Here is a 21,092-nt window from a genome sequence, read left to right on the forward strand (position 1 = left end):
CCAGAATCGATTTATTGAAGGAATTGTGTGGTAACCACATAGTTTCACGTAACGGATATCGAACCCGTACATTTTCCTTCAAGATCGTACAATTTAACTAATTTTTGTGGGGAAATAGGTAAGTCTCTAGTGTCAACCGATAATTCCAAAACGATTGACCACTACTGGACTACATTCACCGGGTAACTGCCGATATACGTATGGAAATGTTTTGAAACAGTCATCGAAAATGGAACGACTTGATTTGTACATTATTTTAAAAATATCTTAAACATACGTATGGCAACCCTTTTTTGACACTTTTTTGTTTAAAGCTCTATTCCTGCAGATATCGCATATCACAATGATGCGTTGAAATACCAATCGAGGCAAGGCGACAAGTTTTTTCCTTCCTGTGCCGTATTGGCTCAGCATATCTAAGTGCGGGACGCAACATCACTAAGTTAAGCCCTAAATACTCTTAAGTCTGTAGTTCTTCCACTTGGGGCCGTTTGAGCGAGTTTTTGAGACTAACTGAAGTGCGTTTAATCAAAAAAACAACAATTTCAGTTCCATCGTCATTGCGTGTTGCGTGCATCTACGTCGCGTCGTCGGTCGTTCGAATGGTGGATCATTTCATGAGGCGAATAAAAGATGTTTGTCGTGTATATAAATGCCCGATCGATGATTGAAAAGTACGCGCGCACATTGGAACGTTAATTGTACAAATTGTTTGAGGGCAAAACATCCAAGTTAAGATTTTGCACATTAAACGCACAGAGTTAAAAGAAAAAAGACAGGGTTTGGTTTGCACACAAAACGGGCTCTGTTAGCTAATACACTGAGGTAAGACTCCGTTGATGTTGTTGTTGTTGTTTTTTGTGATGGAAGTCATTAGCAGCATTGCGACACGTTTTCGTTCCAACATCATCCCATCCATTTATCGGCATCGAAAATGGGATTGATCCAATCGATTCGATCGACAGAGGCATCATCATCATCATCATCATGATCATCAATTCGTTGTTGACATATGGGGACAGTATGCAATGGAAGACGATCGTTATTGACGGATCCGAGTTGAAGACAAGTTTTTCTACCTCTGGCTTGGAGCAGAATGATGCTTCTTCGATGTCTTTGGTCATCGTCGTCGTTGTCGTTGTGGTTGACGTCCTCAGATTGTTGCATGGCTGGTTGATTTCTGTTTTTGTAGTTGTTGTTGTTGTAGTCAGCGCGTCGGCCGTTTCACTTTTATGCTGCGACTTTGCAAAAGAATGATACCGAAAGTAAAATTAATTCTACATAAGGAGAAGGTGGATTCTTTAAATAGGTAATCTTGGGTTTTTGTTTTTTGTTTATTTTATTTATTTATTTAATTCTTGGTGATTCTTTGTTCTGAGACACATTTTCACCTGAGATGGGCTTAAGAATTTTTTTAACTCTTTGGTAAGAAAGACGATGGCAATTAGGGCTGCTAATTGTTAATAGCTTGACCAAATATTGACATGAGCAATATTGTTTTTGGTCTGATCTATCAGAAAGACCGAAGAAACATAAAATAACTAAAGGTACAAGAATTCCGTAGATGCAAGTTAAGTTCGATGAGAGTAAATTTGAGTCACAGTAAGTATCAACATTCAATCCACATGGAAGAAATTTCAATTTTGATTAAATCCACGGACAAGACCAACATAATATAAAATAGCTTAAGTAAACAAAAATGATATTGATGATATTATAGTGAGTATCAGTTTTTGTTTCGTTGATATTTTTGCAAGAAATTTTCTTCAATTTAAAACAATTCTTCCACCATAATGGAACTTCCAGAAGTGCCCATCAATTTATCTCAGAAGTAGTGACAAACATAATTAAATAAATTACGTGGAGCAACAGTCCGTTGAGAACTAGGGCCTAGTGACTTATAACTCTCTATAATTCCTGTGTGCAAGTAATGTTGTTAGAAATTGAGGAGACCAACAGTTCTTTAGTTGGATCTAAACGGCTACTTGGAGGATTTGTTAATTCCTCGCAAGAGGTAATAGCCATAAGATTGAACCTAATACGTTTGGTACGACATTTCTACATACTAGCCATTATGCCACGACTAATACAGTATCAAACATAGATAGTCTTTTTTCAGCCACATTTCAAGAATGTGGAATAAATAACCCAATTCTGTTTTTATCTCCCAATTTTATATTCACACCTTTAGCAACCATTTAAATCCTATTCAAGTCTTCCGTCTACGATGTTGAATTCCTAAATATTGCAACGATTGGTAAAGACAGAAATTAGAGTCGTATTCTCTAAGGTAAGATTTCTGAATTTATTAACAAATTTAAAAAGCTACATGTACTGTTATCATCAGCAAAATAGATGTCATTAATAATAATGAGAAAAAGTGACGGAGACAAGACAGAACCCTGAGGCACATTGCTTGAATTTCGAAAGCATCATTCGTCAATATACACAAAGACTTGTAGAAAAATGCAATGAATTAACTAATGATACCTTGAGGTTAACGTTTTATAAAACAAAACCTCTTACAAAATGTCCTCTCAGTAAAAATGAAGTGGATAAGCTTTACTAATAATATGGATGGATAAATTAGTGATAGAACTAATCAATTTTTGCTACAAACTGAAATCGTTTTCATTCAGCAGTAGAATGATTGGGGGTTATTTCGTAAATCATCGAAATTTGTGGGGCCAAATTAAGAGCGCTTACATGGAAGCTGGAACTGAAACTATACCCAGACACACAAGAACTAGAGATTCCTCGATATCCCAAGACACCTGGGACAAAATCACATATCGAAGAACACTTAAAATTAGAATCAATTCGAAAAGTGATGCTCAACGGAAATTGATTCTACAAAACGAGTATAGAGCACCGCATAAGGCAGTGCAGCGATGTGTGAGACGTGACAAGAGGGAAAGGGTGGACAAACTTGTGGAAAAAGCGAAACATGCTGCCGGAAGAGGGGACGCAAGGAAGCTGTATAAAATCACTAAGAACATTGTCGGACAGCAAAGTAGCACTAACACTAACCATCGCGTATTAGATTTGAACGGCAACCTTTTAGTTACAATAGAAGATCAGCTCCAAAGATGGAAGGACTGCTGCTAAATGATGACCACAATGCCGAATTAAGTCCACAATTGAACAGCATTTGCAGATCTTCTAGGGATATTGACACCAGTGCCCCCTCAACAAGTGCAGAGATAAGAAATTCGATACATCTTCTAAAGAAAAACAAAGCAGCTGGACTTGATGGTATTCCAGCAAAAATTTCTAAAAGCAGACCCTGAGGCAGCTTCCCCTATTTTGCTTAAACTCTTGCAGGCTGTCTGGAGAGTGAAACTTACCCAAGAGACTGGAAGGATGGAGTTATTGTAAAGTTACCAAAGAAAGGAAACCCCAAAAACTGTAATAACTGGCGCAGTATCACAGTTCTGTCCGTTTTTCCGAAGTTAATGGAAACTATTATTCTCGAGAGGATTAAGTCCAGGATCGAGTCTCCCTCCATAGGCACCAAGTGCATTTTCGCAGTGGCCGATCATGCGTCGATCACATCAAAACCTTGCGAATCATACTCGAACAATCATTTGAGTACCGAACACCGCTGTACCTTATGTTTGTAGGTTTTGAGAAGGCGTTTGATCGGGTCAATCGTGAATACATTTGGAGATCGCTTATTGCGCTAGGAATCCCCGAGAAAATTGTCGCTGTTATTAAGGAATCCTACAACAACGCAAGGTGTTTTGTGTTGCACAATGAACAGCTTTCCGACTCCTTCCATGAGGAGTGAGTTAAGGAGATGTCTTGTCACCAATTCTGTTTTTGATGGCGATTGACAATGTGATGCCACGGTGGGTACAAATAAAAAGCACGGTATCCAATGGAGTCTGTTTGACAAGTTAAGCCACATAGATTATGCTGACGATATAATATGTCCCATGGAAAACAACACAGCAGCCTTAAATCAGATGTGTCTTTCGCTGCTATTGATGGGATAGGTGGCTGGCTTAAGGATTAACACAAATAAGACCAAAAAAATCAAAGTAATGACCACGGGCAAAGCACACAAGTTTTTGTAAAGCAGATGACCATAGAGGAGGTCGACCAGTTTAAATATCTCGGAAGTTTTATAGCTCTCGATGGCGGAATGAACCTGGATGCTAACAGTAGAATGAACAAAGCCCGTAGTGCATTTGGAATCGTTTCTCCTGTGTGCAACTCTAGCAAAATATCGCTAACGTCAAATCAGTGCTGTTATATGCTTCAGAAACATGGAAATACTCTGCCAAGATCTCAAACCGACTACAATCTTTCGTTAACCATTGTCGGCGCTTTATTCTGAAGATCCGGTGGCCGCAAAACATTTCTGACGTTGAGCTGTGGAATAGCAACGGACAGAAAAAATTGGACGCACTGAGGAAACCGGACGACAATATAGCAAAACAATCCGTCCAATGGAATCCCCAGGGTAATAGACGCGTTAGAAGACCAAAGATAGCTAGAAGGTCATCAGTTTTGAAGGAGGGTCGGTCTCAAGGTATTAAATCGTGGCCACAGCTGAAGTCAGTTGCGGTAAACCGGAATAGGTGGGAGGATCTTGTTGCTGCCCTATGCTCCAGGAGGAGTTAAAGCGCTACTGTACTTCCCGCTGGACAACATATTATAGTTATTATAGTAGATTAGCGTGGCAGCAGTATAGTACCCGTCTCATGATGGTTTGTGCTTTGGACTGTCATGCGAAAGGTCTTGGGTTCGATTCCTGCCTATGCCATCAATTCCTCTTGCGAGGAATTGACAAATTCTCCAAGAGTAATTTTTGTCATGAACAAGTGCTTTCTCAAATTTGCTGTTCGGATTCGGCTTAAAACTGTAGGTCCCTTCCATCCCTAAAAACAGTACTCGCACACAGGAATGGTTGAGAGTTGTCAGTCACTAGGCCCTAGTTCTCAAAACGGACTGTTGCGCCTCTCAATTTATTTATTTTAGTAGAATAACGAAGTTTGACCAATAACCTTTAGGATCACATGCCCTTTCCTGCTATAATTTCCTGGATCCCTCTTTCTCTATCTTTTTAATGATTGTGCAGTTATAATAACCAATATTTATACACATTGTATTACCACAAATAAGGAATAACTTTAATTCACTCTGATATATGGAAATCATGTGAAATTATGTTCAGGTAAAGGAATTGAATCAAGGACGATATGTAAATGTTTATACACGCATATTATAATTAAATTGCACAAATATTGGTGGTCGCTTGTGTGGTTTGAATATTAGCTTCAATCAAATTCAACATACCAACATATGATTTTACCGTTGAGCATATTAATTAACTTGTTGTACCAATTGTGGTTGTTTTTGAAGTTCGACTTGTAAACTGATACTTATGTGCCTATACAAGAGTTGTCGAATATAATAATTGAGTTTATTTAATATTTAATAAAATAAAAAAGAAAATCCTTTGATCGAAAAACAACTGAAGTCTATATCAATCAGTTCATTACCCCCTCAAAGACTTCATCGGCGTCGTCGTCGTTGTTGGTTCTCCAAATAGAAATGAAACCACCGCAGTCTACCCAAACCTCATCTAAATTAACTTTCAAGCCATATCCTCACCCCTTTATGAAACCTCCAACCACACACAGGACGGACAAAGTATATAGCTGGAGGTCGACGACGACAAACGACAGACGACACAAAATACACACACGTCCCCTCAATAAATTTAGATTCATTAGCTCTGCAACATCACCAACTGCATTGCAAAACTGCAAAACGTGCTCCGCAAATCTCTGTTGCACAGAAATGTATACAACAAATTTATCCTTTACTGCCAACATACATACATTATATAAATTCTACAGACACAAAAGGACACACTTCATCAACACACACACACGAGAGTATATGTATCATTCTTCATTCTGACATTTCTCCAAATTGGACAAAATGTCGTATTGGGATTTTCATTTGGTCAGCAATTAGCCGAAGTTGGTTGCAGTTAAAATATTAACACTCCTCACTTTTGGTCCTGCATTTCTCCGGCTACAATATACGGAATATACACAAAGAGAGAGAGAGAGTCGGTTTGGTATCGTACGTATGTACGTATACCGTTAAGGACCACGTTCCATCCAAGTGTAAAAGTTATAAAATTCTTAGAAACGTAAACTTTCTATTCCACCCACTTAGTACTGTATATTGCACAATGCACACACAATTACACTGCAATTGGTAACTGTTTTTGCGAAGGAATGGTATACTCTATACAGAAATGGGGATCCTTGTACGAGTTTACTTGTGTCGAAATGTATGTAATTCAAGTTGAGTATAGAGGATTCGGTTAATGCCTTGACTAACCGAAGGGATGTGTTTTGCTGAAAGCTGTGTATTTCTATGCCATAAATATTTAACAGTGGGAAATTTACCGATTGGGGAGGTAATAATAATACAACATATTCTATACAATACATCCCCCAACCCCTTCCTCAATACCCCGACAAGCCGTGACACAAGGGATGAGAGTTTAAAAATTATTTAATGGTGAAAAATTACAATGGAAAAGAGAAACTTTGTCCAGTTCGTTTGGTTTTTCAGATCGGTCTTTGGGGTAAAATGACGTTTGGACCTCTCTTTGGCTTGTGCTGTGGTGTCGACTTATTAAGTCACACTTTTCGAAGAAGTTTTATCCATTCTATAGCTATGCACTTGTACATAGATAGTTTTTTAATAAAGAAAGACAGAAAAGAAAAGAGATAGGAAAAAGAAACTTTTTATTTATATATTTTTGTCTATTTTTGTTCATAAAATGATATTTGCGCGCGACGAAAACTTTTATTGCAATTTAATTGGGCGAACATTGAAAATTGTTTTCGATCCTTTGACAGAGTATTTATATTGATGACGTTGATAAAGTTTATTTTGTTTGACTTGTTTGTTTTTTTCTTTTACCTATTTTAATGTGTTGTGTTCTGATTTAGCCAACTTAACGCAGGAACGTATATTTTTTTAAATGCACCTTGAAAAAGATATCTCAGTCAATAGTTTTACAATAATTTTAAATGATACTTCTATCTGTATTATCTTTAAGAAGATAAATTAACTGTTTGAAATTGAAATCAAGAAAGAAAAAAATACTTCTGTTGGGCGCCATTTAAGAAAAATATAATTTTTGTGTTATGTTTTGTAGGTACTTTGACACCTCTCTATATAATTCTAATGGTTAGAATGAAACGTTTTTAAAACCTCTTGGAATATATAATTTATGCTTGAAGTTAAATACGCAATAACTTCTGTTGGGCGCCATTTAAAAAGGTAATACATTTTAAGTGCATTTTGTTATTATTTGATACCTCTCAACTAATGTCGTATAGTTGACAGTAAGGATTTGAAACTACTAAGAACATACATCTAATGTTTTATGAAGTCAGAAAATTAATAGAACTTCTGTTGGGCGCCATTTAAAAGAATACATTTTCATATTTTGATTTTTCATTGGATGCATCTCAATTGAATTCTAAATGTTGAAATAAAACACTTTTAAATTGCTCAGAGCTTTAGTCGAATGCAGTTAAAATGTCAGAAAAGACTTCTGTTGGGCGCCATTTAAGAAAAATATAAATGTTGTATTATGATTTGTAGGTACATTGATGCCACTCAATATAATACCAATGGTTAAAATGAAACGTTTTAAAAACCACTAAGACTATAAAATTTAAGCTTGAAGTTAAATACGAAATAACTTCTGTTGGGCGCCATTTAAAAGAATGTATTATCATAATTTAATCTTCCTTTGAATGCATCTTAATTAAATTCTAAACGTTAAAACAAAACACTTTTACAATTGCTAAGGAGTTAAATCTAATGCTATTGAAATGGCAAAATAAAACTTCTGCTGGGCGCCATTTAAAAACAAAATACATTTTTAGTAATTTTTGTTTTTCACTTCATACATCTCATTTCTTTTCTAATAGTTGAAATAAAACGCTTTTAAACCCATTTAGAAGGTACGCCTGATGCGTAAAGTAAAAATAGAAAAATAGAACATGTGTTGGGCGCCATTTAATAAAAATACATTTCTTTTGAAGATAATATCTTACATATTTTATAACAAAAAAAATAAAACACCCTTTAAAAATAACTACACACTTTATGTCCGCTATCCACACCCAGGAAATATAATATTCTCAAACGGGTCTCATTACAAAATGCAAAATCGCAGTATACATTATATGGCTTAAAATTGGTACCGTTTCGCGGTGCATAAAATAAGACTCCAACACAAAGGATAATATTTTCCTGTAACCTATACGATGTAGGTAGGTTAGGTACTCCCACACGCCACACTGTCGCACTGCCACACAATCCCACACGCTTATCCTTCAAATTCATGCATACACTAGTAGATACTTTGGTATACGATGCGATGTATGCTTATTAATAGAAATTGCATTGAATATTGAAGGAATTAAACCAAATGCTAGAAGGTTGGTAAGGTCCTCTTGCTTTGTGAATATTAGATTGGCAACAGCCAGGAGCAGAACCTCAAGCGTACATAACGGTGGAAAGTCGTTTTGGAATGGTCACGAACTACGACGATGTCGACGACGACGACGACTTGACTGATGGTGGTGATAGTTTGGTGCCATTTTGTGCAAAAGCATTCTATATTTATAAAAATGTATAAATGTAAATACATAGTTTTGAGTTTTGCATCGTGTGCCACAGAAAAGGAAAAATCCTTAAAGGAAACACTAATAATGGTGAATTAAAAGTTCTTGTGAAACATTTAATTGGTATTTTTCTCGATTGAGGTTGTTGGTAAATTGTTGATTATTTAATTGGAAGTTATAGAAAAGGAGAACGGATTACATAGGCTGATGGCAAGGGAAGCAGAAAAGTTGTTGGGAGGAAAACTTGTGTAGGGACCTTCTACACCAGTATTGGAGCTTTTTTTTTTAAACAAAGCATTTCTAGAAAACAAATGTGGAAATTGTGATTAATAGTTTATTAAGGACACTAATATCGGGGGAAAAAATTTCATATGTAAAGAAATAAAAAATTACCTATTCCAATTTAATTGCTGATGTTTATCGAGTTTCTAATCGAGGTATTGTTGAGTTGAGAAAGTTTCTCTAGAGCTAATAATAAAAAAGAGGGGTTGTTTCTTCGTATTTTTATCCTTAAAAATTTTGCAAATATTAGGACAAATTCAGTGCATCTTTAATACGCATTAAGAGTTCCGACTGTTCCTTGAATTTCACCTGTTGTTTTGTAAGAATTGAGGCATTCTGAGGCACCTAGCTAAGGACCTAATGCTTCATCCTACATCAAAATGTTCTTTTTAAAGCAATTTCATCAAATAAAATATTTACTAAAATCGCTTCGTCGATGTTTTCCCAAGACAATTATTACACAGAATTTGACGCAATTCTTCAGTTCAACTTCACGGGAATCTTCGTTTTATTTCCAAGATTTTTTAATTTTAATTTTTTGCTGACCAGTTTAATTTTTTTCGATTTGTTGAGAATTCCTTATACATTCCCTTTAAGAAGTCACCAGTCCGCATGAATACGAGCAGAACCACCATTTTGAAGCATTAGCTAGATAGCCCCCTCGTTTCATTGAATTGCTAATAAATATTCCTGAAAATGAGTCTTCAGAGAATTTAATTCAAATTATCACACGAAGGAACTTTTTCAAGCAATATTTTTATTTTTTAACAAATTTCGGTGAAATTGTCTTCGTTATAAACAACCGGGTACCTATATACCTACTAAGCTCCAGGAATCCTTCCTCAATCACCCTCCAGCCCTCCAACTTTCCACCTCCCATTCCATCAGAAAAAGGGAGAACTTTTCCATCTAAGAGTATTTTTATTTTCTCCAATTTTTCGTTTTTTTTTTTCTTATTATTTAACTTTTTGTATTTATTATTTTATTTTTCGTTCTTCCGAACCATCATCGTTGTCTTCGTCGTCGTCGTTGTCGATGTCGACGTTTTCGTTACCGCTGCCATTGCCGTCATAGTCCAAGTACCTAGTCGTCATTTCGCGATGTTTCGCATTTTCTAAAACTGTTTTTCAATTAGCTGCCATAATAGCCGATTTGCATAAGAATTCTTCGCATATTAAGCGTTTCGTTGCTGGCTTCTTCATTTCTCCCACATCTCAATACCGTCAGCCAACCAACCAACAACAACAAAAACTTGGACAGTTTCTTGGACAAGGAATAAGGGCTAGGTACAGAAAGATCTATAGAGGTGACGAGGCAGAAGAAGAAGGATGGGAGGCGGGTTGTTAAAGTCAAACTGGAGGACGAATCGGTTGGTTGGTCAGATGATGATGATGATGATGCGATGGGAAAATTGTACACGAGACTAACTAAACCTATGCTGCTGCTACTGGTTCTGATGGAAGTCGTAGACAATCTTCTCTCTTTTTTTTTTCTATCGCTTTCCCGCACCCTGTCACCACTTTCTATTTTATTTTATTTTTCATTTTGATCGCCTGAATTAAGCTGCTGAATGACTAAATTAATAAACGGAAAATTTTCCATTTTAATATTTATGAGAATGGAAAATATTTCTCGTTCCTACCGCTGCTATGCGCTGCTGTCGACGTTCCTGATGGCTTGTTATGGTTTATTCAAATTTTAGCTTTCTACATATTTTTCGGTCTTTTTTTTTTTTTTTGAGGAGCATGCTCCTTGTTTTTAGTCGATTTGTCGTCAAAAGTTTTGTTCTATCTTTATTTTTAATTTCCTTGCATGCGATGACGTCCTATCATCATCATAAGACCAAAAAGTCAAAATTCTAAAGCTGTTGGATAATATCGACAGAACAGTTTATTGGATAGATGGATGAATGATTGGGCTGAGGGAGGATTAAGAGGTTTTGAAATGGGGTTATTTTGGGTTGGAAAATTTATGTTTGTTTAAGTCTGGCTGTTTCAATAATTTTAAGAGATTTTTTTGGAAACACATCGATCATATTTGGTGTCTGAAATTTTAATTTTTGTTCCATCTGGCGGCTTTCATTGCTGCGAATGAGTTAAATAGAGTAAATAACAGCTTAAACGAATAAAAAGGCAGGCTTTGTATATTTATAAAGCGCTGGTATTATTTCGATTTATATTTATCTAGCTTTGATTTGTATGGATGTGACTTCTATCGAATATCTTTAACTTTATTCAAGAACTTGTTGAGTCCCAATATGCATTGATTGCAAGTGATTCTTGATTGTTATATACGAAAAACGTCTTTTGTGTTTTCCAAAAGAATCAGTTTTCCAATTATTAAAAAATTTTATTTAAACCATTTCTATAAATCTAAAAGTGTTTAACTGGCGCCCAACAGAAAACTATCGGCGATATTTTTATATTATACAGGGCATCTTCTTGGTCAGTTGCTCATAATCAGGTGCATATGCTGCTTATCCAAAGAATCAATCGTTCCAGTCATTAAGTTTGTATTGCAACCATTCTTATAAGCCCATGTATTTAAGTGGCGCCCAACAGAAACTTTTAATGATTGATGATATTTCATGATCTTGCACTTCATTTGTCTGGTTAGTTGCTTATAATCAGGCGGATATGCTGTTTGCTCAAGGAATCGATTGTGAATTGAGAATTATATTGAAACCATTTTTATAAATCCATATGAATTTAACTGGCGCCCAACAGAAAACTATCGGTGATATGTATATATCATGCATGGCATTTTCTTGCTTAGTTCGTCATAGTTATGTGCATATTCTGCTTATCCAAAGAATCAACTGTTCCAATTATTGAGTTTTCTATTGACACCATTCTTATATGCCTATGTATTTAATTGGCGCCCAACAGAAACCTATACTAATCTTTATATTTAATAATTGTGCACTTCAGATGTCTTGTTATTGTTAGTTGCTAATAATCAACCGGATATGCTGCTTGTCCAAAAAATCAACAATGCAAATCTTTGAGGATTCTGTTGCAACGACTTTTATGTATATAATACACATTTATTTAATTGGCGCCCAACAGAAATTTAAACGGATCAGTTATATTTAATAACCGTCCATGGCACCTGCTTATATCCTCAAAATCAGGCCGATATAAAAAAAAGGCACAATTCAGAATAAAATGTTTAAAATGTATGAATTGTAGGCGTATCAGTCACGAGCTCAAAGTATAAGTATACCTCCTTGTAAGACCTTGGGATTCGAGAGTGTGACACTTTACAATAATAAAAAGGCTTTGCAAGTTTTATTTTAGAGGAAGATATCCTTCCTTTAAACGTTTGGCATCCAAGTTTTTTTACTTCTCCATCGCTATCTTCTTTAAGAAAAAAATGTATATTAAATTATACCTCAAACCTCAAGACAATAAAAATGAACTCGTTTAACTCTATGCCCTAGTTTGTCCTTCCATGAAAAGAAGAAAGACTTAAAAATAACAAACAAAAAAATAAAAAATAAACCATTATTATATCCTCTGCCAAGAACTTCTCATTCACCGTCGTCTCCGTCATAGTCGTCGTCGTTGTCGTCATAGTCGTTTGGTAGTTTCGTATAAAGACGATGTCATCGTCCAGTAAAACTTATGCGGATGTTTTATGATCTCTAAATAGGATGCACCACATGTGCGAGTATACACTTAAATTTCCACTGTCAAATGCACAGTTATCCTTCTATTGCATTGTGCAGTGCAAAAACCCATTCCTCCAATATAATAATTGGCCTACATTCAGGATACGACCACAAGAAATATCAAAAAGAATAAAGAATTAAAAAAAAAAATCTCGTCCATTTGTCGGGATATCCATGACAAGAACAGACGACAAATATGTAGGTATGTTCTTATACGAGTAGACGCCTCGCCATATCGCGAAAAATGTCTTATGCTTTTCTTAAAACCAAAACAAAAGGATGCACATTGCACACAGGACACAGCATATGCACAGGACAAAGAGAGATTATGACGGGGAAAAATCATGTTTTCAGCCATTATTTTTTGGGCTTTTGTTTTTTGTTGAAAAATTCAACACAACAATTTTGCCAGAGTATGGTTTTCTTCTTTTCGCCTAGAATGCGTTTTATTTTTTTGGCAAACTTCCTGTCGACTTGTCCGCCAATTTTTGTCTCGCTTCGAAGAAAAAAATATAAAACTAGATCATGAGACAAGAACCGGAAGAATTTAGGACAAAGCTTATTGGGCAATAAACTCTACGTGACAACTCGTTCCATTAAACGGGGTTCTTGGCACAAGCACATGCATGTGACACCTTAAAGATAACAAACGCTAAACCAAAAGAAAAGAAAACAAAAAATGTTTAAAAAAATGGAAGATGGTAACTCAGTTATGTTATAGGGTTTTATTTTTATTCCTTACCTATAGAAAAATGGCCAAAATGAAGATGAATTTCTATAGATGTCTGTGTCAAAGTTACAATTTTAAGCACAAAAATGTTACTGCATTGGAACGTGATTGCAACGAGCGTTCAGAATAAAAAAAAAGGATCAGAAGAAATGTACGGAGTCACTTCTTTTTTATTTTAATAAAATACATATATAAACTTTATAAGGATTTGGTGGAGTGGTGTAAGTGGAGGACCTTGCAAAAGGGTTGGAGATTTGATTCTTATCGCAATAAAAACTGACTTTATGTCAAGTGCTTCCTTCGCATACACAATCTTATACCTATACACGAATCTTAAAAACGAGGTCACATGCATGTAAGCAATAATGTTACTTTGTTAAAAAAGAAAATGAAAGATTACTGCTTGCACTTTCAAAAATGCCATGCAGGACGTTAAGGTGGTTTTATATAAGTCATTGTTTGATTTTGTCTATATTCTCAAGCGTTGTAGAAGTTGTAGGACTGAAATATTTATCTTAGTTCATCCAAATCTTGAATAACAAGAAATGTCTCTCTTAAATGGCGCCCAACAAACAGTGTTCGTTTTTTTATTTAGCTGGACAGAAAAAAAAAACATTAGTATAAAAAACAGCTGATAAGTGAAGTACACGTGACGGGATGTTAAGATTCTTTGATTCTATTCGGATTCGGCTTTGAACTGTAGGTCCCTGCTATTCCTGACAACATTACTCGCATACAGGAATGGTTGAGAGTTGTCACTAGGCCCTAATTCTCAACGGACTGTTCCCCCGCCGAATTTATTTGTTATTGTTTGCTTTTGTCTTTATTCTCAAGTGAAGCAAATATGTAGGTCTTGAACAACAAATGTCCTATCTTAAAATATTCAAGTTGAACAAAAAAACAAACACAAGTATAACTTAGAAAGCTGACAAGTTGATTTGAACCATTCCTATACATCCTTAAAAAAAATGTTAGTGATTCACCGTGAAATCTAACTAAATAGATAATTGGTGCCCAATAAAATATTTTAAATTGTTTTTTATTTGACATCTAGAAAAAAACGTTAAAGCAAGGCTTCCCTTTGCGGCTTTTCCAATAAAAAAATTAAATTTGAATCAATTTATAATTTATTTAACTGGAGCCCAACATAAACTTCACACTATCATATAACATTAAATTATTTCTGTTGGTTGGAAATGTCATTCAAATCATTTTGGCCAAATTCAAACACAATTAAAAAAGAACTCATGTATCTTTACTCGTATCTGGCTTAATAAATCACCAACAATCGTTTTCGGAATAATTTTAAGTGGCACCCAACAAAATAACTGTTTCTCACTGCTGCACAGCAAACACCTTTATAATCATGGTCTTACCAATAAAATTAGATTCCCTCGCTTTTGGCTCATTTAACTTTACTAGTCACCAAAAAAGTCTTCAGGATTAGTAAAAGTGGCGCCCAACAAAAGTCTTTTCTAACTTCGACTTTTAAAATTGAACTTAAATAGAATAACTTCAAGTCCGAAAAGAAAACCATATTGAAATACATCTTCCAGCAAAAGTGTCTCTAGTTAGCTGATAGCTCATAACAGCCCTTTTTCCAATTTCAATAGATAACAAGGGATTTATTCGAATTGACTTTTTAATTAATCTCAAAGCATTCAACTTGTAAGATCTAAATCTGTTTCTTTTCCAAAAATGTATGTTTATAAGTAAAGCCTTCAACTTAACCTTCTCACCTACATATTGTCTCATGTAACAAGTCTACCAACCCACGAGTATATGCCTTTCTCCCCGTCTTCACCAAACCAATATCATACCCAATCTATAGTCTAAGTCCTCGGCGACGTCCTCGACGTCGACATATACACCAAAATCTAAGAAACATCCTAATAATAAACCATATGCCTCGAACCGAAAATGAAACAAACACTAAATAAACATAAAATAAATTGAAAGTACATAAAAGATATTCTTGGGCTTTTCAGAAATATTTTGTTCTGGAACTTGAGGCTAGAAAGATCATAAGAGTTAGCTTAGAAGAAAAAAAAAACGTAATATACAATCATAAATTACATCCACCCTTAAGTGCGTCCTTATATCCTTATAGACCACCATCACTAGAAAACCCACATATTATACGATATGGTTAAAGCATCATAAGTGGGACGACGACTTCGACGGAGATGACGATGACGATATGTTTTGTTTGTTGCGTGTATGCTAGAGTTGGGTTTGGGTGCTTCTCTAAAATTGCTTTCTTACGGTCTATAGAAGGGGACGGGGGAGGATGTGGATGTTTGTTTAATTAGAACTTTTGGAATTTCTACGTATAATACGACGACTTCGTCGGCGACGTCTCCATCTCCATATCCATATGCGAGCAGTTTGTTTCGCTCCAATTTACAAAATCCTGGCGATGATGATGCGATGCCAGAGTAGTCATATTTATCCTATAAACATTTGAACCTGAACCGAACTCAACCCAAACCAAACCCAGTCGAACCAAAGGCAACGGAACGGAATGAAGAAAAACCCCTTTTTAGAGCCACTACAGCGGAAAACTGCCTAAGAGGTTTCTGTTTTTTTTTTCTCTTCACTGTTTTTTGTTTTTGTTTCAAAAGGACGAATTCATAGAGGGTTAGCCTAGCCCATACCTATCTACTCCTTTTGAGTCCTGAGTCCTTGTTTGCATGGTGTGGGTCGGTGTTGATGTTGGTGTTGGTGGCTATGTTTAACTATCATCGAGTCGAGTGGTTAAATGATTATATCCGAGGCTAAAGCTGAGACTGAGTCAGGAGCAAATCAACAAACAGACAGAGAACCAGCTATAGAGAGAGAGAGCGAGAGAGAGATGGAGAGTGAAATCCTGAAACAAGCTCAGTGGGAATGAAGATGGAGGGAGAGAGTTCAATTTTATTTGAACACCGCAAATTAAATTTTCATTATTAATGTTGGTTTCGTCGGGCTTCGTAGAGGTTTGTGTTTCGTTATTTTAAGATTTTTTTGTTAATGTAATTTTTATTTTTAAAATAGAGATTTTGGGTATTTCGGTATTTGGCCAAGGGCAAATTTTGATAACCATATACTATTAGATCGGGTGTAACAGGGTAAACACTTTGATATTATATACAATATAGTTGAAATTGATTTAAGTAAAATGTTTTTCTATTTGCTTTGTTAATTATTAATTAAATTGTTTAATTTTCTCTCTTTTTTCTTCTTTTTTTAGGTAAGTTACTGAGAATTGATATTCAAATGATGAACGATATGCTAAATGAGGGTCTATTTTTAGGTTTATTCGGTAAGTGAGAGAAATCATTCAACGGGAAATAATTTGTTTTCAAAAATTAACATCTGCTTTTATACCTGTAGCTGTAGGTAATAATTGGTTTTTGGACTAAATTTTGATATTTTAAACTAGAAATAAGTCAATAAATTAAGTAAGCCAAATTTTATCATATTAAAATTATATTTACATTAGATTAAAAACATTTTATGCTGCAATTATCCTTATAACTAAAATCTAAAATAAGAAAAAAGTGTACAATTGTGTCCCATGTTGGGCGCCAGTCAGCAATTTGTTTGAAATTAGCAAGGCATTTAACATGAGAGTCAGAAACTTAATTCCGCAAGAGATATTATCAATTAAAAAGTTTCAAACAGTTAAATATACATCCTTATGTTCCCATGTTCGGCGCCACTTATTTTTTAGAATATTCGTTCCAAGCCTGACAGAGTTACTTGGATGTCAAGATGATAAAGAAGAAATCATTACAACAAATATAAGTTTATCTGACGAAAATTCCCACGTTGGGCGCCAGTTAACATTTTTTTTATGGTAATTAAAAAGAAAAAGGAAAAATACATTACTTAAGCAATAAGCTATAAATTAGTTTGTAAAAACGACACTTTTAAAGAATGGCCCTTATATTGCACTAAAGTATCAAAGCATTGAAAGCATGATTTTTAGTTTGTTTGAAACCTTTTATTTTAAATTAACTTAGGAACTTAGTTTGCATCTCCCTAAAAAAACCTGCTCGTTTAAGTTTTCTTAATTCAGTTCTTTTTTTAATTTGATTGCCTCATTTTTATCATACTACAGTATTTCACCTTCATCCTTTTGTTTTTCATTTTAATACTGCTTGAAAAAAACAAACCCCACCCTTTCCAAAATAAAAACATAAGTAAAAAAATAACATAGCAAGTGAACACCCCTTTAAGATAAAAATCAACGATCTTACAACAAACAAAAAAAAAAAAACAGGTTACGTGATGTTGAAATATATATTTAAATAAAAGATATTAGTGAAAGAAAAATAAAAAAATAAATATAAGAAAAATTGCTTCCAACAAGCGTTAGTTTTGAACGGGTTTTGGTGTATTTTGGAAGAAATCCAATTGAAACCGTCCAAAACTGAGGCCAGTTCGTAGCACACCCGTCTCTAAATGTTTTTTTAATTAATTAATTGTATTTAATAAAAAAAAATATAAAATAAGTATTAATTTAAATGTTAAATATTTTTGTTTTGTGTTTTTTATTTTCATTTTTTTGTTTTCTTAAAAAATACTATTTTAATAAATATAACTTTCTCTTTCTCTTTCGTTTGTTTTTCTTGTACATACATTCCCCCAGAGACATTAAACAAAAGAAAATTATTTATCGAAATCTATTTAAACAAAAAAATACAAGTAAACAAATGAAACATTAAAAAATTTCTTATTCAAAAAATATACTAAATCTTAATTTTTATTTTCTTAAATTTATTTTTTTTATTTCAAAAAAAGTTATAAACACTGCAAACATTTTTCATAAAAATAGCAAAATAAATTTAATTTGTTGTTTCTTTTTTTGGTTAATATTTTTTGAGTTCAAAGTGAAACCAAGTGTGAAAAGTGTACAAAATAAAATAAAAACAATATAAGAAAAAAAGTGAATAATGATAAAACAGAATCTGAAGTTTTCTCGATCTCTATCTCTCTTTGCCTTTAAGACTTTTGCATAACAAGCAATTTTTTTCCATTTCTTTTTATTTCTTTCATTTCTTATTTTATTTAACTTAATTTTTGTAAAATATTTATTTAATTTTAAAGCAGGTTAAACATTATAGAGTCGCATGTGTTTGCAGTGTTAATTTTACAAATATTTACTTTTACTCAATTTTTTCAGTATTTACTAATTTTAATCATTTTTAATTATTTAAAAAAATTATATATTATTTTATTTCTGAGTGTTGCTTTTGTGTATTTGTCTACATACTAACGTATTGTACTATCAACTTAATACATTTCTCAGATTAGATGATTTTATAAAAAATAAAAATATATATAATCTTTCTTGCTGCCGCTCTTTTAACATTAAAAATAATAATAACAATTTTAATAAAAACAGAAAAACTCTTCGAATGGCAAATATATTTTAAATTATTAAAAATTTTGTTAATTTAATATAATTATAAAATATTCTCACTTTTATTTATTAAAATAAATTTAAATTGTTTTTTCACTATCATCAACAAATTTGAAAAAATTGACTTAAAAAATTATAATCAAAAAATATTTAGGAGTGAAAATTCAATAAAAATTTGATTAAGTGCTTTCATTTGTTTACTTGTTAAATACGTGCCCTGTTTTGCATAATAATAATCTATAGAAAAGTATTTTTTCTTAGAACTTTTTTGTTAATTTTTTTCTTAAAAGCATGATTTTTGTTTTAAATTTATTTCTTGCCTGGGTCTTATTTATTTTTTCACTTTATTTCTCCTGCATTTTGGAAACACAATACAAATAATCAAATTTAGAAGTTCTCAAAAAAAAACTGAATTGCACATTGAACTGAATTGCATGCTCTGTGTTTTATAGAATTCTCAAGCACTGCCTATTTCACAGAAATACTTATTAACACCGAATTGAAACACAAAAGTTGGGTTCTGGAAAAAAATTTTAATTATACAGCAAAAATTATGAAGGGTAAAAAAAACTTCGGCTGAGTTTTTTCAGGAAAAGAATAATTTTAATTTCATTTTGATTCTCAGTAATTTTGTATCTTTCCGAAATAAAAACAATGAAAATTTACACAGAAAACTTTAACAGTTTTTCAAAATTAAATAAGATGGTAAAGAAAGCTCAAAGTATGCAAATTCAAGGAAATGGAAACTATAGTTAACTGAATTACTTTTAAGTCTTAGCCTTTGTGCATATTTCCGATATTTTGACGCACGTCGAGGGTGACGCTGTGGAGCCACATCAGCTTACATTTGGCTTACACCAAGGGTTCAAAGCTTAGTTAGACATTTAGGTTATCAAGAATAAAGAAAGAAGTGAGCTTCCGGTATTAAGTCAACTGAGGAAAAAACCTCTAAATAGTTTTTGATAATGTAAGATTATTCCACTTGATATTTCGAAGGCATTTGAAAAAGTTAGTCATTCTGTCCTTTGCCGAAATGCTTTAGGAATCGACGAATCCTTGCTTAGGATTACACATTTTTTTTAAGTCCCACAACTGACAATATAAATGGTGGTATACCTTTGGGCTCTGTTCTGTCTCCGACACTTTTTTGTATATTTAAAAATTATTAATTTAATTATTTGTTTTGTTTTTGTTTTAATTTCGTCAGATTGCCTCCCAGATTCACATTCCTCATTTTATGAAGCATACGAACTTTTAGAATTGCCTTTTTTAGGGTTTTATTTCTAGTTAAAAACTTTAAATTCGATTCTTCAAAAAATTGTATCGAATGTTCCAAATAATATTCTTCATTAATAGAAATAATTTACAATAGAAAAAAACTTACAAGCATGGCATTAGAGCCATTTGCAGACTATTATCAAGAAATTTACATACAACTATAGAATATAAAATAAAGATCATAAATAAATAATATTACAAAAACGTGATCAACTTTTTAAATGTTGTTTTGTTAAAGTGGTAAAGAAATTCAACGAAGAAAAAGAATAGTTAACAATAAATTTGTGTTAGCATGAAAAAAGAAAACAATTAACAATTAGGTACTTTAATTGATTGATCAAAATATTTAAGTTTATTTTTGTTTTTTATAAAAACCGAAGTTGGCGAAGAAATGAAAAGGTTTCGTAGAATATGGATTTTTAGTTTAGTTAAAACGGAAGACGATAAACTGTAAGAGGTTCAAGTTACGGAATATTGAAGCTTTTAGTTTACCTAAAACAAAACTTTCAAAACAGACTTAATTAAGAATTTCTGTAATTATTTGCATGGGAGACATAGCGTACCAGAAATTTCCAACCATACTCCCCGTTCAAAACACGTAAATATTCTTCCGACAAAAAGAACCTTTTATTAAAATGAAGTCTATGGATTTCTAGGACATGGTAATCATCTTCGTTTTGGTTTGAGTTGCAGAGTGAACAAATTAAATCTATGTCAGTTCTATGTGGCCTGTAGTTGAGCTCAAGAGTTTCAGTCCGTGTTTTCAATATCAAACTTATATCAGAAGCAGAAAGGTCCTTACAAAAATAATTATAATCATCCAAAGTCAAATTTAGAATTAGACGGCTTTAGGTTGCTCTAGAAAATGATTCCCTAGCCCTTTCGAGATAATTTTTGTACATTTTATCATCAACCATCGAAATGCATTTCTAAAATGGGAATATCCACAATGGGCTGATGTAAGCAGGATTCGCTTGTATAGATTACTATCAGGTCTGCGATAGTCTGGCCTTTAAATTTCTTACGGAAGCGGACGCCCGA

At 33.6% G+C, this 21,092-nt stretch overlaps 1 protein-coding gene across 1 annotated transcript in view; it reads left to right on the forward strand.

Moving 5' to 3' along the window:
• The window catches only part of LOC129942298 (uncharacterized), a 463,167-nt gene extending 445,398 nt beyond the window's left edge, over positions 1-17,769 (forward strand). Inside the window, exon 4 of the mRNA XM_056051169.1 lies at positions 16,596-17,769. Within this exon, the coding sequence (XP_055907144.1) occupies positions 16,596-16,675 (80 nt within the window). The 3' untranslated portion in view covers positions 16,676-17,769. The remainder of the gene's footprint in view (positions 1-16,595) is intronic.
• The last annotated feature ends 3,323 nt before the right edge of the window (positions 17,770-21,092 follow it).

The sequence above is a fragment of the Eupeodes corollae genome, chromosome 1, assembly GCF_945859685.1.
Source record: "Eupeodes corollae chromosome 1, idEupCoro1.1, whole genome shotgun sequence".
Classification (NCBI taxonomy): domain Eukaryota; kingdom Metazoa; phylum Arthropoda; class Insecta; order Diptera; family Syrphidae; genus Eupeodes; species Eupeodes corollae.